The sequence below is a fragment of the Daphnia magna genome, unplaced genomic scaffold, assembly GCF_020631705.1.
Source record: "Daphnia magna isolate NIES unplaced genomic scaffold, ASM2063170v1.1 Dm_contigs410, whole genome shotgun sequence".
Classification (NCBI taxonomy): domain Eukaryota; kingdom Metazoa; phylum Arthropoda; class Branchiopoda; order Diplostraca; family Daphniidae; genus Daphnia; species Daphnia magna.
In genome coordinates, this window is record NW_025533302.1 from 21368 (window position 1) to 46431 (window position 25064).

The 25064-nt window shown below is 31.9% G+C and overlaps 2 protein-coding genes across 13 annotated transcripts; both read left to right on the forward strand.

The window, feature by feature from the left end:
- Nucleotides 1-10205: 10205 nt before the first annotated feature.
- Nucleotides 10206-15361, forward strand: LOC116926976. Of its 7 annotated transcripts, none has more exons than XM_032933892.2 (8): nucleotides 10206-10696; nucleotides 12021-12191; nucleotides 13288-13535; nucleotides 13602-14066; nucleotides 14128-14298; nucleotides 14358-14487; nucleotides 14552-14658; nucleotides 14743-15361. In XM_032933892.2, the coding sequence occupies exons 1-8, from the start codon at nucleotides 10594-10596 to the stop codon at nucleotides 14974-14976; spliced, it is 1629 nt and encodes a 542-aa protein (XP_032789783.2). In that variant the 5' UTR covers nucleotides 10206-10593; the 3' UTR covers nucleotides 14977-15361. The 7 variants fall into 7 exon arrangements, with proteins under 7 accessions (XP_032789783.2, XP_032789784.2, XP_032789785.2 ...); XM_032933893.2 differs by having other exon boundaries at nucleotides 10207-10696; nucleotides 13324-13535; XM_032933894.2 differs by having other exon boundaries at nucleotides 10210-10696; nucleotides 12021-12131.
- A 1884-nt stretch (nucleotides 15362-17245) lies between these two features.
- Nucleotides 17246-22029, forward strand: LOC123468656. Of its 6 annotated transcripts, XM_045167938.1 has the most exons (7): nucleotides 17290-17363; nucleotides 17485-17545; nucleotides 20676-20734; nucleotides 20796-20966; nucleotides 21026-21155; nucleotides 21220-21326; nucleotides 21411-22029. In XM_045167938.1, the coding sequence occupies exons 2-7, from the start codon at nucleotides 17536-17538 to the stop codon at nucleotides 21729-21731; spliced, it is 798 nt and encodes a 265-aa protein (XP_045023873.1). In that variant the 5' UTR covers nucleotides 17290-17363; nucleotides 17485-17535; the 3' UTR covers nucleotides 21732-22029. The 6 variants fall into 6 exon arrangements, 2 of the variants coding, with proteins under 2 accessions (XP_045023872.1, XP_045023873.1); XR_006642352.1 differs by lacking the exons at nucleotides 17485-17545; nucleotides 21220-21326; nucleotides 21411-22029 and adding exons at nucleotides 18688-18858; nucleotides 19957-20204 and having other exon boundaries at nucleotides 17246-17363; nucleotides 20271-20734; nucleotides 21026-21085; XR_006642353.1 differs by lacking the exons at nucleotides 17485-17545; nucleotides 21220-21326; nucleotides 21411-22029 and adding exons at nucleotides 18688-18798; nucleotides 19957-20204 and having other exon boundaries at nucleotides 17246-17363; nucleotides 20271-20734; nucleotides 21026-21085.
- Nucleotides 22030-25064: the final 3035 nt, after the last annotated feature.

Here is a 25064-nt window from a genome sequence, read left to right on the forward strand (position 1 = left end):
GCTGAGTGGTCTATTGGCACCGGTGGTCGAGCAATCGCAACCAGTGGCAAAGAGCCCCATCATGGAGGAAGCACCAGCCGCCCTAAGAACGCCTACGCGTATAGACCTAGCGGGGACGAGTTCACACCTGAAAGCGGTCGAACGCCTACAACGGCAATGGGAAGAAGAGGAGAATGCCAAGCGTTATCCGTTTGAATGGTTGATCGGATGCTTGTTCCCGTTGCCAATGGTGGTGTACCTGTGGATCGAGTATCGGAGGCTGAGTAGTCACGTGGACACATTACTGTTGACTCGTCTTGTGGAGGTGCGGGAGCCCGGAGAAGAGGATCAAGGCCAGCCCGGGCCGAATGCCGTCGTTTGAATATTGGTGTTTAACCCGTATTAGTTTTACCAAATGGTAAAGTAGAAAACATAGGGGACTCTATTTGTTATGCCTTGTGGGGTTTGTTATCCAGTTTAGGGAACCCATGTCAGTAGGTAGGAGGGGGGATGTAGCGCCAATGTACTTTGTCGCTTAGCACCGGATGCTAAGAGATGCAAATGTGCGATGTCAATGGACTTTGCCACTCTGGCCGGATGTCAGAGGACTCAAAAGCCCGTCTATGACCGGCCAGAGGGGCAGTCCAATGTAGTGATTCAGACTAGTTGTTAGTGCTGTCAGTGCTGTTACTGTGTAATGCTGTGTGTGTGTGTCGTGTAAGCTGTCTATGACTGAATACATCCCTTAAACCCAGTGAATCTGTTACAATATTCTAGGCAGTTTACATATAGAAGTAAAAACTCATGGTATAACAGTGTATTCACATTGAATAAAAGTATATTTGATGCTGTTTACATATAGAAGTAAAAACTCATGGTATAACAGTGTATTCACATTGAATACAAGTATATTTGATGCTGTTGACATATAGAAGTAAAAACTTATGATATAACAGTGTATTCACATTGAATACAAGTATATTCTATGCAGTTTACATATAGAAATATAAAACTCATGGTATAACAGTGTATTCACATTGAATACAAGTATTTTTGATGCTGTTTACATATAGAAGTAAAAACTCATGGTATAACAGTGTATTCACATTGAATACAAGTATATTCCATGCAGTATACATATAGAAGTATAAAACTCATGGTATAACAGTGTATTCACATTGAATACAAGTATTTTTGATGCTGTTTACATATAGAAGTAAATACTCATGGTATAACAGTGTATTCACATTGAATACAAGTATATTTGATGCAGTTTACATATAGAAGTAAAAACTCATGGTATAACAGTGTATTCACATTGAATACAAGTATATTCCATGCAGTTTACATATAGAAGTAAAAACTCATGGTATAACAGTGTATTCACATTGAATACAAGTATATTTGATGCTGTTTACATATAGAAGTAAAAACTCATGGTATAACAGTGTATTCACATTGAATACAAGTATATTTGATGCTGTTTACATATAGAAGTAAAAACTCATGGTATAACAGTGTATTCACATTGAATACAAGTATATTCCATGCAGTTTACATATAGAATTAAAAACTCATGGTATAACAGTGTATTCACATTGAATACAAGTATATTCTATGCAGTTTACATATAGAAGTATAAAACTCATGGTATAACAGTGTATTCACATTGAATACAAATATTTTTGATGCTGTTTACATATAGAATTAAAAACTCATGGTATAACAGTGTATTCACATTGAATACAAGTATATTCCATGCAGTTTACATATAGAAGTAAAAACTCATGGTATAACAGTGTATTCACATTGAATACAAGTATATTCTTTGCAGTTTACATATAGAAGTAAAAACTCATGGTATAACAGTGTATTCACATGGAATACAAGTATATTCCATGCAGTTTACATATAGAAGTTAAAACTCATGGTATAACAGTGTATTCACATTGAATACAAGTATATTTGATGCTGTTTACATATAGAAGTAAAAACTCGTAGTATAACAGTGTATTCACATTGAATACAAGTATATTCCATGCAGTTTACATATAGAAGTAAAAACTCATGGTATAACTGTGTATTCACATTGAATACAAGTATATTCTATGCAGTTTACGAATAGAAGTAAAAACTCATGGTATAAAAGTGTATTCACATTAAATACAAGTATATTTGATGCTGTTTACATATAGAAGTAAAAACTCATGGTATAACAGTGTATTCACATTGAATACAAGTATATTCCAAGCAGTTTACATATAGAAGTTAAAACTCATGGTATAACAGTGTATTCACATTGAATACAAGTATATTCCATGCAGTTTACATATAGAAGTAAAAACTCATGGTATAACAGTGTATTCACATTGAATACAAGTATATTCTATGCAGTTTACATATAGAAGTAAAAACTCATGGTATAACAGTGTATTCACATTGAATACAAGTATATTTGATGCTGTTTACATATAGAAGTAAAAACTCATGGTATAACAGTGTATTCACATTAAATACCAGTATATTTGATGCTGTTTACATATAGAAGTAAAAACTCATGGTATAACAGTGTATTCACATTGAATACAAGTATATTCCATGCAGTTTACATATAGAATTTTAAACTCATGGTATAACAGTGTATTCACATTGAATACAAAAATATTCCATGCAGTTTACATATAGAAGTAAAAACTCATGGTATAACAGTGTATTCACATTTAATACAAGTATATTTGATGCTGTTTACATATAGAAGTAAATACTCATGGTATAACAGTGTATTCACATTGAATACAAGTATATTCTATGCAGTTTACATATAAAAGTATAAAACTCATGGTATAACAGTGTATTCACATTGAATACAATATATTCCATGCAGTTTACATATAGAAGTAAAAACTCATGGTATAACAGTGTATTCACATTGAATACAAGTATATTCTATGCAGTTTACATATAGAAGTAAAAACTCATGGTATAACAGTGTATTCACATTTAATACAAGTATTTTTGATGCTGTTTACATATAGAAGTAAATACTCATGGTATAACAGTGTATTCACATTGAATACAAGTATATTTGATGCTGTTTACATATAGAAGTAAAAACTCATGGTATAACAGTGTATTCATATTGAATACAAGTATATTCCATGCAGTTTACATCTAGAAGTAAATCTCATGGTATAACAGTGTATTCACATTGAATACAAGTATATTCTATGCTTTTTACATATAAAAGTATAAAACTCATGGTATAACAGTGTATTCACATTGAATACAATATATTCCATGCAGTTTACATAGAGAAGTAAAAACTCATGGTATAACAGTGTATTCACATTGAATACAAGTATATTCTATGCAGTTTACATATAGAAGTAAAAACTCATGGTATAACAGTGTATTCACATTGAATACAAGTATATTTGATGCAGTTTAGATATAGAAGTAAAAACTCATGGTATAACAGTGTATTCACATTGAATACAAGTATATTCTATGCAGTTTACATATAGAAGTATAAAACTCATGGTATAACAGTGTATTCACATTGAATACAAATATTTTTGATGCTGTTTACATATAGAAGTCAAAACTCATGGTATAACAGTGTATTCACATTGAATACAAGTATATTCCATGCAGTTTACATATAGAAGTAAAAACTCATGGTATAACAGTGTATTCACATTGAATACAAGTATATTCTTTGCAGTTTACATATAGAAGTAAAAACTCATGGTATAACAGTGTATTCACATGGAATACAAGTATATTCCATGCAGTTTACATATAGAAGTAAAAACTCATGGTATAACAGTGTATTCACATTGAATACAAGTATATTTGATGCTGTTTACATATAGAAGTAAAAACTCGTAGTATAACAGTGTATTCACATTGAATACAAGTATATTCCATGCAGTTTACATATAGAAGTAAAAACTCATGGTATAAAAGTGTATTCACATTGAATACAAGTATATTCTATGCAGTTTACGAATAGAAGTAAAAACTCATGGTATAAAAGTGTATTCACATTAAATACAAGTATATTTGATGCTGTTTACATATAGAAGTAAAAACTCATGGTATAACAGTGTATTCACATTGAATACAAGTATATTCCAAGCAGTTTACATATAGAAGTTAAAACTCATGGTATAACAGTGTATTCACATTGAATACAAGTATATTCCATGCAGTTTACATATAGAAGTAAAAACTCATGGTATAACAGTGTATTCACATTGAATACAAGTATATTCTATGCAGTTTACATATAGAAGTAAAAACTCATGGTATAACAGTGTATTCACATTGAATACAAGTATATTTGATGCTGTTTACATATAGAAGTAAAAACTCATGGTATAACAGTGTATTCACATTAAATACCAGTATATTTGATGCTGTTTACATATAGAAGTAAAAACTCATGGTATAACAGTGTATTCACATTGAATACAAGTATATCCCATGCAGTTTACATATAGAATTTTAAACTCATGGTATAACAGTGTATTCACATTGAATACAAAAATATTCCATGCAGTTTACATATAGAAGTAAAAACTCATGGTATAACAGTGTATTCACATTTAATACAAGTATATTTGATGCTGTTTACATATAGAAGTAAATACTCATGGTATAACAGTGTATTCACATTGAATACAAGTATATTCTATGCTTTTTACATATAAAAGTATAAAACTCATGGTATAACAGTGTATTCACATTGAATACAATATATTCCATGCAGTTTACATAGAGAAGTAAAAACTCATGGTATAACAGTGTATTCACATTGAATACAAGTATATTCTATGCAGTTTACATATAGAAGTAAAAACTCATGGTATAACAGTGTATTCACATTTAATACAAGTATTTTTGATGCTGTTTACATATAGAAGTAAATACTCATGGTATAACAGTGTATTCACATTGAATACAAGTATATTTGATGCTGTTTACATATAGAAGTAAAAACTCATGGTATAACAGTGTATTCATATTGAATACAAGTATATTCCATGCAGTTTACATCTAGAAGTAAATCTCATGGTATAACAGTGTATTCACATTGAATACAAGTATATTCCATGCAGTTTACATATAGAAGTTAAAACTCATGGTTTAACAGTGTATTCACATTGAATAAAGTATATTCCATGCAGTTTACATATAGAAGTAAAAACTCATGGTATAACAGTGTATTCACATTGAATACAAGTATATTCTATGCAGTTTACATATAGAAGTAAAAACTCATGGTATAACAGTGTATTCACATTGAATACAAGTATATTTGATGCTGTTTACATATTGAAGTAAAAACTCATGGTATAACAGTGTATTCACATTGAATACAAGTATATTTGATGCAGTTTAGATATAGAAGTAAAAACTCATGGTATAACAGTGTATTCACAATGAATACAAGTATATTCCATGCAGTTTTCATATAGAAGTTAAAACTCATAGTATAACAGTGTATTCACATTGAATACAAGTATATTCCATGCAGTTTACATAAAGAAGTAAAAACTCATGGTATAACAGTGTATTCACATTGAATACAAGTATATTCCATGCAGTTTACATATAGAAGTAAAAACTCATGGTATAACAGTGTATTCACATGGAATACAAGTATATTCTATGCAGTTCACATATAGAAGTATAAAACTCATGGTATAACAGTGTATTCACATTGAATACAAGTATATTTGATGCTGTTTACATATAGAAGTAAAAACTCATGGTATAACAGTGTATTCACATTGAATACAAGTATATTTGATGCTGTTTACATATAGAAGTAAAAACTCATGGTATAACAGTGTATTCACATTGAATACAAGTATATTTGATGCTGTTTACATATAGAAGTAAAAAATCATGGTATAACAGTGTATTTACATTGAATACAAGTATATTTATGCTGTTCACATATCGAAGTAAAAACTGATGGTATAACAATGTATTCACATGGAATACAAGTATATTCCATGCAGTTTACATATAGAAGTAAAATCTCATGGTATAACAGTGTATTCACATTGAATACAAGTATATTTGATGCTGTTTACATATAGACGTAAAAACTCATGGTATAACAGTGTATTTACATTGATTACAAGTATATTTGATGCTGTTCACATATAGAAGTAAAAACTGATGGTATAACAGTGTATTCACATGGAATACAAGTATATTCCATGCAGTTTACATATAGAAGTAAAAACTCATGGTATAACAGTGTATTCACATTAAATACAAGTATATTTGATGCTTTTACAATATAGAAGTAAAAACTCATGGTATAACAGTGTATTCACATTGAATACAAGTATATTCCATGCAGTTTACATATAGAAGTAAAAACTCATGGTATAACAGTGTATTCACATTTAATACAAGTATATTTGATGCTGTTTACATATAGAAGTAAATACTCATGGTATAACAGTGTATTCACATTGAATACAAGTATATTCTATGCAGTTTACATATAAAAGTATAAAACTCATGGTATAACAGTGTATTCACATTGAATACAATATATTCCATGCAGTTTACATATAGAAGTAAAAACTCATGGTATAACAGTGTATTCACATTGAATACAAATATATTATATGCAGTTTACATATAGAAGTAAAAACTCATGGTATAACAGTGTATTCACATTTAATACAAGTATATTTGATGCTGTTTACATATAGAAGTAAATACTCATGGTATAACAGTGTATTCACATTGAATACAAGTATATTTGATGCTGTTTACATATAGAAGTAAAAACTCATGGTATAACAGTGTATTCATATTGAATACAAGTATATTCCATGCAGTTTACATCTAGAAGTAAATCTCATGGTATAACAGTGTATTCACATTGAATACAAGTATATTCCATGCAGTTTACATATAGAAGTAAAAACTCATGGTATAACATTGTATTCACATTGAATACAAGTATATTCCATGCAGTTTACATATAGAAGTAAGAACGCATGGTATAACATTGTATTCACATTGAATACAAGTATATTTGATGCTGTTTAAATATAGAAGTAAAAACTCATGGTATAACAGTGTATTTACATTGAATACAAGTATATTTGATGCTGTTTACATATAGAAGTAAAGACTCATGGTATAACATTGTATTCACATTGAATACAAGAATATTTGATGCTGTTTACATATAGAAGTAAAAACTCATGGTATAACAGTGTATTTACATTGAATACAAGTATATTTGATGCTGTTTACATATAGAAGTAAAAACTCATGGTATAACAGTGTATTTACATTGAATACAAGTATATTTGATGCTGTTGACATATAGAAGTAAAAACTCATGGTATAACAGTGTAATCACATTGAATACAAGTATATTGCATGCAGTTTACATATAGAAGTTAAAACTCATAGTATAACAGTGTATTCACATTGAATACAAGTATATTCCATGCAGTTTACATATAGAAGTAAAAACTCATGGTATAACAGTGTATTCACATTGAATACAAGTATATTCCATGCAGTTTACATATAGAAGTAAAAACTCATGGTATAACAGTGTATTCACATGGAATACAAGTATATTCTATGCAGTTCACATATAGAAGTAGTAAAACTCATGTTATAACAGTGTATTCACATTGAATACAAGTATATTTGATGCTGTTTACATATAGAAGTAAAAACTCATGGTATAACAGTGTATTTACATTGAATACAAGTATATTTGATGCTGTTCACATATAGAAGTAAAAACTGATGGTATAACAATGTATTCACATGGAATACAAGTATATTCCATGCAGTTTACATATAGAAGTAAAAACTCATGGTATAACAGTGTATTCACATTGAATACAAGTATATTTGATGCTGTTTACATATAGAAGTAAAAACTCATGGTATAACAGTGTATTCAAATTGAATACAAGTATATTTGATGCTGTTTACATATAGAAGTAAAAACTCATGGTATAACAGTGTATTCACATTGAATACAAGTATATTTGATGCTGTTTACATATAGAAGTAAAAACTCATGATATAACAGTGTATTCACATTGAATACAAGTATATTCCATGCAGTTTACATATAGAAGTAAAAACTCATGGTATAACAGTGTATTCACATTTAATACAAGTATATTTGATGCTGTTTACATATAGAAGTAAATACTCATGGTATAACAGTGTATTCACATTGAATACAAGTATATTCTATGCAGTTTACATATAAAAGTATAAAACTCATGGTATAACAGTGTATTCACATTGAATACAATATATTCCATGCAGTTTACATATAGAAGTAATAACTCATGGTATAACAGTGTATTCACATTGAATACAAGTATATTCTATGCAGTTTACATATAGAAGTAAAAACTCATGGTATAACAGTGTATTCACATTTAATACAAGTATATTTGATGCTGTTTACATATAGAAGTAAATACTCATGGTATAACAGTGTATTCACATTGAATACAAGTATATTTGATGCTGTTTACATATAGAAGTAAAAACTCATGGTATAACAGTGTATTCATATTGAATACAAGTATATTCCATGCAGTTTACATCTAGAAGTAAATCTCATGGTATAACAGTGTATTCACATTGAATACAAGTATATTCCATGCAGTTTACATATAGAAGTTAAAACTCATGGTATAACAGTGTATTCACATTGAATACAAGTATATTCCATGCAGTTTACATATAGAAGTAAAAACTCATGGTATAACAGCGTATTTACATTGAATACAAGTATATTCTATGCAGTTTACAAATAGAAGTAAAAACTCATGGTATAACAGTGTATTCACATTGAATACAAGTATATTTGATGGTGTTTACATATTGAAGTAAAAACTCATGGTATAACAGTGTATTCACATTAAATACCAGTATATTTGATGCTATTTACATATAGAAGTAAAAACTCATGGTATAACAGTGTATTCACATTGAATACAAGTATATTCCATGCAGTTTACATATAGAAGTTTAAACTCATGGTATAACAGTGTATTCACATTGAATACAAGTATATTCCATGCAGTTTACATATAGAAGTAAAAATTCATGGTATAACAGTGTATTCACATTGAATACAAGTATATTTGATGCTGGTTACATATAGAAGTAAAAACTCATGGTATAACAGTGTATTCACACTGAAAACAAGTATATTTGATGCTGTTTACATATAGAAGTAAAAACTCATGGTATAACAGTGTATTCACATTGAATACAAGTATATTCCATGCAGTTTACATATAGAAATAAAAACTCATGGTATAACAGTGTATTCACATTTAATACAAGTATATTTGATGCTGTTTACATATAGAAGTAAAAACTCATGGTATAACAGTGTATTCACATTCAATACAAGTATATTCTATGCAGTTTACATATAGAAGTATAAAACTCATGGTATAACAGTGTATTCACATTGAATACAAGTATATTCCATGCAGTTTACATATAGAAGTAAAAACTCATGGTATAACAGTGTATTCACATTGAATACAAGTATATTTTATGCAGTTTACATATAGAAGTATAAAACTCATGGTTTAACAGTGTATTCACATTGAATACAAGTATATTTGATGCTGTTTACATATAGAAGTCAAAACTCATGGTATAACAGTGTATTCACATTGAATACAAGTATATTTGATGCTGTTTACATATAGAAGTAAAAACTCATGGTATAACAGTGTATTCACATTGAATACAAGTATATTTGATGCTGGTTACATATAGAAGTAAAAACTCATGGTATAACAGTGTATTCACATTGAATACAAGTATATTCCATGCAGTTTACATATAGAAGTAAAAACTCATGGTATAACAGTGTATTCACATTTAATACAAGTATATTTGATGCTGTTTACATATAGAAGTAAATACTCATGGTATAACAGTGTATTCACATTGAATACAAGTATATTTGATGCTGTTTACATATAGAAGTAAAAACTCATGGTATAACAGTGTATTCAAATTGAATACAAGTATATTTGATGCTGTTTACATATAGAAGTAAAAACTCACACTCTCAGTTTTCAGGGGATATTCTAATCTTATACGTTGGTTATCCGAGATTCGAATACCTCTTAGCTAGAATAGGTCTGGTAGATGGTCTTACCTATTCTAAATCTTCGACTATCTATAAGACAATCCTTATTCGAAATAGAATACCCTTCGTACTTCCGGGTATTCGAAGATCGAGTTTGAATAAAACGCCCCCTCCGTATTCGAATTCGAATACCAGGTATTCGAATTTTTGCATCAGCGTCAGTAAACGTTGCCATCCAAGAGATATTTATCAATAAAAATCATTTTAAAATACAGAATACTGGATAGAAATCCCACAAATAATTCTTAGACACCGGGATTTGATTTAATATAACAGATTTAGCAATATTGAAACAATAAATATTTTTTGTCAAATCTAATTTGAAATATGGCAAACATCCAGCATGCAAAAAAAGTTAATGACGGTCGTCAGTGCAGACAATTTTGACAGTTATGTGATTGAGGGCTTTAATGGAATCTAAAACTTGTATCTCAACTTTATCTGCAGAAGACCTGCGGTTGCATCTCCTGTCGACTAACAAACTGCCGGCTGGAATTCCAGAAAAATTGCTAGGTAATATCTATGTAGTAGGAATCTATTTTAAGTTGAACATTTTCTGTGCTGTGTGTTTGTTGGTTGGTGAGACCCTTTTCCAAAATGTCCATTGATTCTTTTAAATGCTTTTTATGTTCAGTTATAGTTAAAGGCAATTATTCTCAACTGACAAGTCACTTGAAACTTTTTCATGGCTTCCTTAAAACAACAGGTCATAGTAACAGAACTTTGTATTGTGGGAACGCTGACTGCAAGGCTGGCTTCAACAGTTTTGCTAAATATAGAGACCACGATATCAATTGTTTAGTTAAAGATCCACAACCAGATGTTAGACAAGTACTTCCTGATGTTTCTTTTCAACATATCGAACCAGGAGTAACTGATTTCGATGTTAGTGATCCTTTACAGCAGGACAGTTTTCACCAAGCGAATGCAACAGCAGATAAAACAACTCAGAGATTAGCTAGATTCTTTCTTGAATTGAGGGCCAAACACAATGTTAGTCATTCTGCCATTGATTTCATTGCTAAAAATATTGATACTATCTTTAAAGATGTTGCTCAGTTTTGTGATTTAGAAACAAATTTGACATTAACCAACATTGAAAAAGCCACTAGCAAATTGAATTCTCACCAGAAAAGGATTCGTTATTTTACCAGTAATATGGGATTTGTAGAACCAGTCGCGAAGTGCGTAGGCCATAACAATCAACCAGAACTGACTGTAAATAGTAGAGGGGAAACTCAGCCTAGAAAGAATACCTTCCAGTACATCTCTATTAGGAAAACGTTGAGTAGATTATTTTCTAATGCTGAATTTTACAATAAATATTTTAGTGAATCTCCTAGTACTGATGGTTTTCTTCGTGGCCATCGTGACAGTTCTCATTTCAGGAATCATAAATTGTTTTCCAAAGTAAAAAATGCCCTTCGTTTACAAATATTTTTTGATGAATGTGAATCAACTAATCCTTTGGGCTCCAAAACTAAGAAACATGAACTTGGAATGTTCAATTTTAAGATTTTAAACCTTCCTGAGTGCGAAAACTCCCTATTGAGTAATATACATTGCTTTGCTGTTTGTAATAGTAAGGATTTAAAAGACTCTGAATTCCGGTTTGTTATTGATGAATTCATGAAAGAAATTAAATTACTAGAGTCTGACGAGGGAATGCTTCTTGATATTCCAAGCAAACCTGGTTTCAGGCTCCGAGGTGCTGTTGTAAATGTTTGTGCAGATTCAAAAGGTGCCCATCAACTCTTTGGGTTTGCTGGGACTTCTTCAGCCAAATTTTGTCGTCTTTGTTTAATTTCTCGTTCAGATTTGATTAAAAGTTGGAAAGTTGGAATTTTAAGAACCAAGGAAAATTACAATGCAGCCATAGAAGAAGCAAAGATCAGCAAAGACAACATTCCGTTGAGTGGAGTACAATTCGACAGCCCTCTAAATCAGTGTAGGTATTTGCATGTTGCAGAACATACCGTCCTTGATTGCATGCACGACTTTCTGGAAGGTATAGTTCCGTTTATAATTAAGCTTGTCCTTTTCGTTTACGTAACCAACTCTCATTATAAAATAACAGCAGACCTGCTAAATAGTAGACTGCAGAGGTTCGCGTTCAGTTTTTATGATCAAAGTAACAAACCTTCCCCAAAATTTAAGACCAATCTGTTGCGAAAAAAGGTAACTATAACACGAAGCAACGGGCATCACAGAATTGGTGTTTAATTCGAATGCTTCCTCTTTTAATTGGTGATTTGATCCCGGAAGGAGACGAATATTTTTCCTTGATTCTCATTTTACTAGAAATAATGGATATTGTTTTTGCACCTAGTGTTTCAATTGAGCAGACTATTATTCTAGAAGATCTTATTAACCAAATGTATTCAAGGTTTCATTCATTATTTCCATTGACTAGACCTATTAACAAATTCCACCATATGGCACACTATCCAGCAGCTATCCGGACTTATGGTCCAGCTGTTGGATATTGGTGCATGAGATATGAGGCTTACCATAATAGTTGTAAACGTGTTGCACATATAAACTGTAATTTTATTAACATTCCAAAATCAGTTGCTTATCATCTGCAAACGATTTCCTGTCACAATCTATTAACTAATGATTTATTTCACGATGATATTCCCACGGTCGGTCCCAGGTCAAAAAAAACTTAGTTAACAGGCAAGAAGACTCAATCACTGATGGAAATAGTTCTTTAAATCTGGATTCAAACGCAACTGTTATAAGATGGGTAAAGTTTAAAGGCTGGCATTACCGACCAGGAACCGTAATATTACTAAAACACAGCTTTGAAAATCTTTCGGGGTATCCGGAATTCGGTAAAATAATAAAAATTTTGTCAGGAGGCCAGGCAATTTATTTTGTTGTTACAGTTTTAGAGACCATTACTTTCAACCGTCACTTTCATGCCTTTGAATTACAACCTTATTTTCCTGCTAAATCTATTATGATTGCACATGATAATTTGAGACCAAATGTTGCTCCAACATGGTTATTAAAAAGTTTTAATGTTTCCGAAAATGTCTCTTACGTAACTGTTCGTTATTTTGTCTAAAATTAACATATTTCTCATTCCTTTTAAATAGCTGCTGATATTGATGGACAGTGCCTTCTCTGTTTAGATGAAGCAAATGTTGAAGTACTTCAACTAACACTGGGACACAAGATGAAACTGCTTAGTTTCATAAAAACAATCAAAAGTCAGCAGCCCCAAGAGCAAGAAAAGGAATCTACTGGAATTGTGGCTTGTGATCCAACGATAGAATACGAACCAATCGTCAACGAGAATCAGATACTTGATATCATTGTGACGGACCAACCTTCAAATAACAATGTATTTCGTCACTACATATTTACTTCTTGCTTTTTCTAACTGTTGGAATTTTTACTTTACTTGTAGGTGATTGATTTCAACGTCATCGACATTTTAAATGCGACCGACGAGGGGAAAGTAATTGTGCAAAACTACCTGGAACGACTTGAGGCTTTCATTACTGAAAAAGAGCGCATCACAATTGTTCAGATCCTAGTGAATCGCTTAGTGACATTGACTGGAAAACTCGACTTATTTCCCCCGACGGAGAAAAGAAAAAATCTTGGTGAAGCCATAGTGGCTGCGTTTCCTTGCCTGGGAATCAACGTGGATGGCAAAGTGTTTTCTTGTCATTTCTATAATCAAACAACTGGATCTGGTTTTATTGAGACAAGGCTGAAAAGACTGAGGGAAGTTCATCGTGAAGAACCACGCCGGAAGAGGCCAACACAGGACTCTTCTCCAATCCAAAAAAAACCGCGTGTCACGAAACGGCCTCATGTAAAGAAAAATGCCGACTACATCTTCAATGAAGCCGAATGCCAGTTTAAGGTTTATTTTTTAAATAACATTCAATCCACAATAAAAGCTTTAACTTTGTTTATATTTACAGGTTGAATGGTTGAAGAGTCATCCGCCTGGAGGAGATAATGACACAGTCATCATTGAGTACAGCAAGGCGACTTTTGGGTATCGCCAAAAAGAAATCAAACAAACTCTGACTGAACCTGGTCTCATCATGAAAGAATATCCCCGCTTCAAGGACTTCCAAAATGGATCTCTGGTAATGTGCTACAGCAATACGTTCGAGATGTTTCAGCTAACTTATTTTTATTCCTAAAGTTTCAGGTAGAATTTCAGTTACTCTATCCCGATGCCAAGAACTTCGAAAAAGTCTTTAAAGAAAAATTCTTATTTAAAATATTGGCTCTGGCTAATAAAAAAAACATTGACATTCCTGACTGCCCTGACGGTAAGTTGATTATAGTCTACTTTTCGAGTTAATTTGTCATTTTTCACGAAATACCTTTTAACAGAATGTCTTAAGGCCGTTTTCGTGTTACTAAAGCTGACTCCAAGCATCGTTAAACTCCGAAAAGTTAATTTTCGTTTGATTACGGAACGACTGATAGTCTTTTTAAAGGCAATTTTCTTTTCAGTTTAAAAGTTTACTCTTTTTCGTCTTTATTTATAACTATAGCAATTTTTTATTGTGTTGTGTTTACAGGATAATGCTGACTTGATTCAATTAAGCGAAACGCGAGACCCTCATTTGAAGCAGCCATTCATCTGCTGCATGGGAACGATGGAAACTCCTACAAACTTCTGGATTGTTATCGATCGTGATATAATACTGTGTGGTAACGACTTTGCAACTGCTTTCGTTAACTTGTTTTGCTCGTTTTATGCATTTAATTTAAATTTCCCTCAGTATTTGGAATCATTTTATGGATTTTTTTGAGGAATGCGTTTTCGATATTAAAATTCCTTCTCCCTCAGTAACAGCCTTTAGAGCATAACTAGAATGTTTAAGAGACCTACAAGGCTAAATTGCAATGCTAACACAATCGAGCTTAAAAGGAATGGCGCCCACTTTTATAAAAGTGGGCGCTTTCAAGCTTATAAGCTTGATTGTGTCATCATGTGCAATGATGTTTATTTTTAAGTTGAGGTGTTCCAAAAATGCAAATACTGTTGTCTTATTTTGTTCTCCTGTTCTTTATAATAACAAACTGGGTTTTTTATGATAAAAAATTTGTTGTATTTGTATAAATGTTGTCTTGCACCGTTGTAGTATGCTCCTTCCCATGGCCTAATCTCAGATGAATACAGACTTCTGAAAGACATTTATATTTTGTAATTTATTCATAGTCGTGAAGCAGTATATTTATAGATTGGTGGGTATGCATGAAGAATCGGGGGAAGGGTAAATTCAGGATGCTAGTAGGAATCGAATATCCCTAGTATAGGGAGTATTCGGGGGATATTCGAACCCCTATTCTAGAACAGGTATGCTACTAATAGAATACCCCCCCTATACTATTAGTAGCAAAAACCAAAACGCTACTAGTTCGAATACCCTCGAATACCCCCAAAAAACTGAGAGTGCATGGTATAACAGTGTATTCACATTGAATACAAGTATATTTGATGCTGTTTAGATATAGAAGTAAAAACTCATGATATAACAGTGTATTCACATTGAATACAAGTATATTCCATGCAGTTTACATATAGAAGTAAAAACTCATGGTATAACAGTGTATTCACATTGAATACAAGTATATTCCATGCAGTTTACATATAGAAGTAAAAACTCATGGTATAACAGTGTATTCACATTGAATACAAGTATATTCTATGCAGTTTACATATAGAAGTATAAAACTCATGGTATAACAGTGTATTCACATTCAATACAAGTATATTCCATGCAGTTTACATATAGAAGTAAAAACTCATGGTATAACAGTGTATTCACATTGAATACAAGTATATTCCATGCAGTTTACATATAGAAGTTAAAACTCATGGTATAACAGTGTATTCACATTGAATACAAGTATATTCCATGCAGTTTTCATATAGAAGTTAAAACTCATAGTATAACAGTGTATTCACATTGAATACAAGTATATTCCATGCAGTTTACATATAGAAGTAAAAACTCATGGTATAACAGTGTATTCACATTGAATACAAGTATATTCCATGCAGTTTACATATAGAAGTAAAAACTCATGGTATAACAGTGTATTCACATGGAATACAAGTATATTCTATGCAGTTCACATATAGAAGTATAAAACTCATGGTATAACAGTGTATTCACATTGAATACAAGTATATTTGATGCTGTTTACATATAGAAGTAAAAACTCATGGTATAACAGTGTATTCACATTGAATACAAGTATATTTGATGCTGTTTACATATAGAAGTAAAAACTCATGGTATAACAGTGTATTCACATTGAATACAAGTATATTTGATGCTGTTTACATATAGAAGTAAAAACTCATGGTATAACAGTGTATTCACATTGAATACAAGTATATTTGATGCTGTTTACATATAGAAGTAAAAACTCATGGTATAACAGTGTATTTACATTGAATACAAGTATATTTATGCTGTTCACATATAGAAGTAAAAACTGATGGTATAACAATGTATTCACATGGAATACAAGTATATTCCATGCAGTTTACATATAGAAGTAAAATCTCATGGTATAACAGTGTATTCACACTCTCAGTTTTCAGGGGATATTCTAATCTTATACGTTGGTTATCCGAGATTCGAATACCTCTTAGCTAGAATAGGTCTGGTAGATGGTCTTACCTATTCTAAATCTTCGACTATCTATAAGACAATCCTTATTCGAAATAGAATACCCTTCGTACTTCCGGGTATTCGAAGATCGAGTTTGAATAAAACGCCCCCTCCGTATTCGAATTCGAATACCAGGTATTCGAATTTTTGCATCAGCGTCAGTAAACGTTGCCATCCAAGAGATATTTATCAATAAAAATCATTTTAAAATACAGAATACTGGATAGAAATCCCACAAATAATTCTTAGACACCGGGATTTGATTTAATATAACAGATTTAGCAATATTGAAACAATAAATATTTTTTGTCAAATCTAATTTGAAATATGGCAAACATCCAGCATGCAAAAAAGTTAATGACGGTCGTCAGTGCAGACAATTTTGACAGTTATGTGATTGAGGGCTTTAATGGAATCTAAAACTTGTATCTCAACTTCATCTGCAGAAGACCTGCGGTTGCATCTCCTGTCGACTAACAAACTGCCGGCTGGAATTCCAGAAAAATTGCTAGGTAATATCTATGTAGTAGGAATCTATTTTAAGTTGAACATTTTCTGTGCTGTGTGTTTGTTGGTTGGTGAGACCCTTTTCCAAAATGTCCATTGATTCTTTTAAATGCTTTTTATGTTCAGTTATAGTTAAAGGCAATTATTCTCAACTGACAAGTCACTTGAAACTTTTTCATGGCTTCCTTAAAACAACAGGTCATAGTAACAGAACTTTGTATTGTGGGAACGCTGACTGCAAGGCTGGCTTCAACAATTTTGCTAAATATAGAGACCACGTTATCAATTGTTTAGTTAAAGATCCACAACCAGATGTTAGACAAGTACTTCCTGATGTTTCTTTTCAACATATCGAACCAGGAGTAACTGATTTCGATGTTAGTGATCCTTTACAGCAGGACAGTTTTCACCAAGCGAATGCAACAGCAGATAAAACAACTCAGAGATTAGCTAGATTCTTTCTTGAATTGAGGGCCAAACACAATGTTAGTCATTCTGCCATTGATTTCATTGCTAAAAATATTGATACTATCTTTAAAGATGTTGCTCAGTTTTGTGATTTAGAAACAAATTTGACATTAACCAACATTGAAAAAGCCACTAGCAAATTGAATTCTCACCAGAAAAGGATTCGTTATTTTACCAGTAATATGGGATTTGTAGAACCAGTCGCGAAGTGCGTAGGCCATAACAATCAACCAGAACTGACTGTAAATAGTAGAGGGGAAACTCAGCCTAGAAAGAATACCTTCCAGTACATCTCTATTAGGAAAACGTTGAGTAGATTATTTTCTAATGCTGAATTTTACAATAAATATTTTAGTGAATCTCCTAGTACTGATGGTTTTCTTCGTGGCCATCGTGACAGTTCTCATTTCAGGAATCATAAATTGTTTTCCAAAGAAAAAAATGCCCTTCGTTTACAAATATTTTTTGATGAATGTGAATCAACTAATCCTTTGGGCTCCAAAACTAAGAAACATGAACTTGGAATGTTCAATTTTAAGATTTTAAACCTTCCTGAGTGCGAAAACTCCCTATTGAGTAATATACATTGCTTTGCTGTTTGTAATAGTAAGGATTTAAAAGACTCTGAATTCCGGTTTGTTATTGATGAATTCATGAAAGAAATTAAATTACTAGAGTCTGACGAGGGAATGCTTCTTGATATTCCAAGCAAACCTGGTTTCAGGCTCCGAGGTGCTGTTGTAAATGTTTGTGCAGATTCAAAAGGTGCCCATCAACTCTTTGGGTTTGCTGGGACTTCTTCAGCCAAATTTTGTCGTCTTTGTTTAATTTCTCGTTCAGATTTGATTAAAAGTTGGAAAGTTGGAATTTTAAGAACCAAGGAAAATTACAATGCAGCCATAGAAGAAGCAAAGATCAGCAAAGACAACATTCCGTTGAGTGGAGTACAATTCGACAGCCCTCTAAATCAGTGTAGGTATTTGCATGTTGCAGAACATACCGTCCTTGATTGCATGCACGACTTTCTGGAAGGTATAGTTCCGTTTATAATTAAGCTTGTCCTTTTCGTTTACGTAACCAACTCTCATTATAAAATAACAGCAGACCTGCTAAATAGTAGACTGCAGAGGTTCGCGTTCAGTTTTTATGATCAAAGTAACAAACCTTCCCCAAAATTTAAGACCAATCTGTTGCGAAAAAAAGGTAACTATAACACGAAGCAACGGGCATCACAGAATTGGTGTTTAATTCGAATGCTTCCTCTTTTAATTGGTGATTTGATCCCGGAAGGAGACGAATATTTTTCCTTGATTCTCATTTTACTAGAAATAATGGATATTGTTTTTGCACCTAGTGTTTCAATTGAGCAGACTATTATTCTAGAAGATCTTATTAACCAAATGTATTCAAGGTTTCATTCATTATTTCCATTGACTAGACCTATTAACAAATTCCACCATATGGCACACTATCCAGCAGCTATCCGGACTTATGGTCCAGCTGTTGGATATTGGTGCATGAGATATGAGGCTTACCATAATAGTTGTAAACGTGTTGCACATATAAACTGTAATTTTATTAACATTCCAAAATCAGTTGCTTATCATCTGCAAACGATTTCCTGTCACAATCTATTAACTAATGATTTATTTCACGATGATATTCCCACGGTCGGTCCCAGGTCAAAAAAAAACTTAGTTAACAGGCAAGAAGACTCAATCACTGATGGAAATAGTTCTTTAAATCTGGATTCAAACGCAACTGTTATAAGATGGGTAAAGTTTAAAGGCTGGCATTACCGACCAGGAACCGTAATATTACTAAAACACAGCTTTGAAAATCTTTCGGGGTATCCGGAATTCGGTAAAATAATAAAAATTTTGTCAGGAGGCCAGGCAATTTATTTTGTTGTTACAGTTTTAGAGACCATTACTTTCAACCGTCACTTTCATGCCTTTGAATTACAACCTTATTTTCCTGCTAAATCTATTATGATTGCACATGATAATTTGAGACCAAATGTTGCTCCAACATGGTTATTAAAAAGTTTTAATGTTTCCGAAAATGTCTCTTACGTAACTGTTCGTTATTTTGTCTAAAATTAACATATTTCTCATTCCTTTTAAATAGCTGCTGATATTGATGGACAGTGCCTTCTCTGTTTAGATGAAGCAAATGTTGAAGTACTTCAACTAACACTGGGACACAAGATGAAACTGCTTAGTTTCATAAAAACAATCAAAAGTCAGCAGCCCCAAGAGCAAGAAAAGGAATCTACTGGAATTGTGGCTTGTGATCCAACGATAGAATACGAACCAATCGTCAACGAGAATCAGATACTTGATATCATTGTGACGGACCAACCTTCAAATAACAATGTATTTCGTCACTACATATTTACTTCTTGCTTTTTCTAACTGTTGGAATTTTTACTTTACTTGTAGGTGATTGATTTCAACGTCATCGACATTTTAAATGCGACCGACGAGGGGAAAGTAATTGTGCAAAACTACCTGGAACGACTTGAGGCTTTCATTACTGAAAAAGAGCGCATCACAATTGTTCAGATCCTAGTGAATCGCTTAGTGACATTGACTGGAAAACTCGACTTATTTCCCCCGACGGAGAAAAGAAAAAATCTTGGTGAAGCCATAGTGGCTGCGTTTCCTTGCCTGGGAATCAACGTGGATGGCAAAGTGTTTTCTTGTCATTTCTATAATCAAACAACTGGATCTGGTTTTATTGAGACAAGGCTGAAAAGACTGAGGGAAGTTCATCGTGAAGAACCACGCCGGAAGAGGCCAACACAGGACTCTTCTCCAATCCAAAAAAACCGCGTGTCACGAAACGGCCTCATGTAAAGAAAAATGCCGACTACATCTTCAATGAAGCCGAATGCCAGTTTAAGGTTTATTTTTTAAATAACATTCAATCCACAATAAAAGCTTTAACTTTGTTTATATTTACAGGTTGAATGGTTGAAGAGTCATCCGCCTGGAGGAGATAATGACACAGTCATCATTGAGTACAGCAAGGCGACTTTTGGGTATCGCCAAAAAGAAATCAAACAAACTCTGACTGAACCTGGTCTCATCATGAAAGAATATCCCCGCTTCAAGGACTTCCAAAATGGATCTCTGGTAATGTGCTACAGCAATACGTTCGAGATGTTTCAGCTAACTTATTTTTATTCCTAAAGTTTCAGGTAGAATTTCAGTTACTCTATCCCGATGCCAAGAACTTCGAAAAAGTCTTTAAAGAAAAATTCTTATTTAAAATATTGGCTCTGGCTAATAAAAAAAACATTGACATTCCTGACTGCCCTGACGGTAAGTTGATTATAGTCTACTTTTCGAGTTAATTTGTCATTTTTCACGAAATACCTTTTAACAGAATGTCTTAAGGCCGTTTTCGTGTTACTAAAGCTGACTCCAAGCATCGTTAAACTCCGAAAAGTTAATTTTCGTTTGATTACGGAACGACTGATAGTCTTTTTAAAGGCAATTTTCTTTTCAGTTTAAAAGTTTACTCTTTTTCGTCTTTATTTATAACTATAGCAATTTTTTATTGTGTTGTGTTTACAGGATAATGCTGACTTGATTCAATTAAGCGAAACGCGAGACCCTCATTTGAAGCAGCCATTCATCTGCTGCATGGGAACGATGGAAACTCCTACAAACTTCTGGATTGTTATCGATCGTGATATAATACTGTGTGGTAACGACTTTGTAACTGCTTTCGTTAACTTGTTTTGCTCGTTTTATGCATTTAATTTAAATTTCCCTCAGTATTTGGAATCATTTTATGGATTTTTTGAGGAATGCGTTTTCGATATTAAAATTCCTTCTCCCTCAGTAACAGCCTTTAGAGCATCCCTAGAATGTTTAAGAGACCTACAAGGCTAAATTGCAATGCTAACACAATCGAGCTTAAAAGTGAATGGCGCCCACTTTTATAAAAGTGGGCGCTTTCAAGCTTATAAGCTTGATTGTGTCATCATGTGCAATGATGTTTATTTTTAAGTTGAGGTGTTCCAAAAATGCAAATACTGTTGTCTTATTTTGTTCTCCTGTTCTTTATAATAACAAACTGGGTTTTTTATGATAAAAAATTTGTTGTATTTGTATAAATGTTGTCTTGCACCGTTGTAGTATGCTCCTTCCCATGGCCTAATCTCAGATGAATACAGACTTCTGAAAGACATTTATATTTTGTAATTTATTCATAGTCGTGAAGCAGTATATTTATAGATTGGTGGGTATGCATGAAGAATCGGGGGAAGGGTAAATTCAGGATGCTAGTAGGAATCGAATATCCCTAGTATAGGGGTATTCGGGGGATATTCGAACCCCTATTCTAGAACAGGTATGCTACTAATAGAATACCCCCCCTATACTATTAGTAGCAAAAACCAAAACGCTACTAGTTCGAATACCCTCGAATACCCCCAAAAAACTGAGAGTGCACATTGAATACAAGTATATTTGATGCTGTTTACATATAGAAGTAAAAACTCATGGTATAACATTGTATTCACATTGTATACAAGTATATTTGATGCTGTTTACATATAGAAGTAAAAACTCATGGTATAACAGTGTATTTACATTGAATACAAGTATATTTGATGCTGTTCACATATAGAAGTAAAAACTGATGGTATAACAGTGTATTCACATGGAATACAAGTATATTCCATGCAGTTTACGTATAGAAGTAAAAACTCATGGTATAACAGTGTATTCACATTAAATACAAGTATATTTGATGCTGTTTACATATAGAAGTAAAAACTCATGGTATAACAGTGTATTCACATTGAATACAAGTATATTCCATGCAGTTTACATATAGAAGTAAAAACTCATGGTATAACAGTGTATTCACATTTAATACAAGTATATTTGATGCTGTTTACATATAGAAGTAAATACTCATGGTATAACAGTGTATTCACATTGAATACAAGTATATTCTATGCAGTTTACATATAAAAGTATAAAACTCATGGTATAACAGTGTATTCACATTGAATACAATATATTCCATGCAGTTTACATATAGAAGTAAAAACTCATGGTATAACAGTGTATTCACATTGAATACAAATATATTCTATGCAGTTTACATATAGAAGTAAAAACTCATGGTATAACAGTGTATTCACATTTAATACAAGTATATTTGATGCTGTTTACATATAGAAGTAAATACTCATGGTATAACAGTGTATTCACATTGAATACAAGTATATTTGATGCTGTTTACATATAGAAGTAAAAACTCATGGTATAACAGTGTATTCATATTGAATACAAGTATATTCCATGCAGTTTACATCTAGAAGTAAATCTCATGGTATAACAGTGTATTCACATTGAATACAAGTATATTCCATGCAGTTTACATATAGAAGTTAAAACTCATGGTATAACAGTGTATTCACATTGAATACAAGTATATTCCATGCAGTTTACATATAGAAGTAAAAACTCATGGTATAACAGTGTATTTACATTGAATACAAGTATATTCTATGCAGTTTACAAATAGAAGTAAAAACTCATGGTATAACAGTGTATTCACATTGAATACAAGTATGTTTGATGGTGTTTACATATTGAAGTAAAAACTCATGGTATAACAGTGTATTCACATTAAATACCAGTATATTTGATGCTGTTTACATATAGAAGTAAAAACTCATGGTATAACAGTGTATTCACATTGAATACAAGTATATTCCATGCAGTTTACATATAGAAGTAAAAACTCATGGTATAACAGTGTATACACATTGAATACAAGTATATTTGATGCTGTTTACATATTGAAGTAAAAACTCATGGTATAACAGTGTATTCACATTGAATACAAGTATATTTGATGCTGTTTACATATAGAACTAAAAACTCATGGTATAACAGTGTATTCAATTGAATACAAGTTATTCATGGTTTATTATAGAAAACTCATGGTATAACAGTGTATTCAGATTGAATACAAGTATTATTCCATGCAGTTTACATATAGAAGTAAAAACTCATGGTATAACAGTGTATTCACATTGAATCATGTATATTCCATGCAGTTTACATATAGAAGTAAAAACTCATGGTATAACAGTGTATTTCACATTGAATACAAGTATATTTGATGCTGTTTACATATAGAACTAAAAACTCATGGTATAACAGTGTATTCACATTGAATACAAGTATATTTGATGCTGTTTACATATAGAACTAAAACTTATGGTTGGTTTTTTGTATATTCCTTTAGAAGTAAAAACTCATGGTATAACAGTGTATTCACATTGAATACAAGTATATTCCATGCAGTTTACATATAGAAGTATAAAACTCATGGTATAACAGTGTATTCACATTGAATACAAGTATATTTGATGCTGTTTACATATAGAACTAAAAACTCATGGTATAACAGTGTATTCACAATTGAATACAAGTATATTTGATGCTGTTTACATATAGAACTAAAAACTCATGGTATAACAGTGTATTCACATTGAATACAAGTTATTTGATGCTGTTTCTATAGTAAACTTTAACAGTGTATTCACACATTTGAATACATGTATATTCCATGCAGTTTACATATAGAAGTAAAAACTCATGGTATAACAGTGTATTCACATTGAATACAAGTATATTCCATGCAGTTTACATAAAGAAGTAAAAACTCATGGTATAACAGTGTATTCACATTGAATACAAGTATATTCCATGCAGTTTACATATAGAAGTAAAAACTCATGGTATAACAGTGTATTCACATTGAATACAAGTATATTCCATGCAGTTTACATATAGAAGTAAAAACTCATGGTATAACAGTGTATTCACATTGAATACAAGTATATTTGATGCTGTTTACATATAGAACTAAAAACTCATGGTATAACAGTGTATTCACATTGAATACAAGTATATTTGATGCTGTTTACATATAGAACTAAAAACTCATGGTATAACAGTGTATTCACATTGAATACATGTATATTCCATGCAGTTTACATATAGAAGTAAAAACTCATGGTATAACAGTGTATTCACATTGAATACAAGTATATTCCATGCAGTTTACATATAGAAGTAAAAACTCATGGTATAACAGTGTATTCACATTGAATACAAGTATATTCCATGCAGTTTACATATAGAAGTAAAAACTCATGGTATAACAGTGTATTCACATTGAATACAAGTATATTTGAT

Excerpts from the sequence above, each read along its gene's own strand:
- LOC123468656 (XM_045167937.1), top strand. The coding sequence starts at position 17,261 with ATGGAATCTAAAACTTGTATCTCAACTTCATCTGCAGAAGACCTGCGG. Across the intron at positions 17,364-17,484 it reads AATTCCAGAAAAATTGCTAG|TTATAGTTAAAGGCAATTAT; the intron begins GTAATATCTATG and ends TTTTATGTTCAG. Across the intron at positions 20,967-21,025 it reads ACTTCCAAAATGGATCTCTG|TTTCAGGTAGAATTTCAGTT; the intron begins GTAATGTGCTAC and ends TTATTCCTAAAG.
- LOC116926976 (XM_032933892.2), top strand. The coding sequence starts at position 10,594 with ATGGAATCTAAAACTTGTATCTCAACTTTATCTGCAGAAGACCTGCGG. Across the intron at positions 14,067-14,127 it reads AAGCCGAATGCCAGTTTAAG|GTTGAATGGTTGAAGAGTCA; the intron begins GTTTATTTTTTA and ends TTATATTTACAG. Across the intron at positions 14,299-14,357 it reads ACTTCCAAAATGGATCTCTG|TTTCAGGTAGAATTTCAGTT; the intron begins GTAATGTGCTAC and ends TTATTCCTAAAG.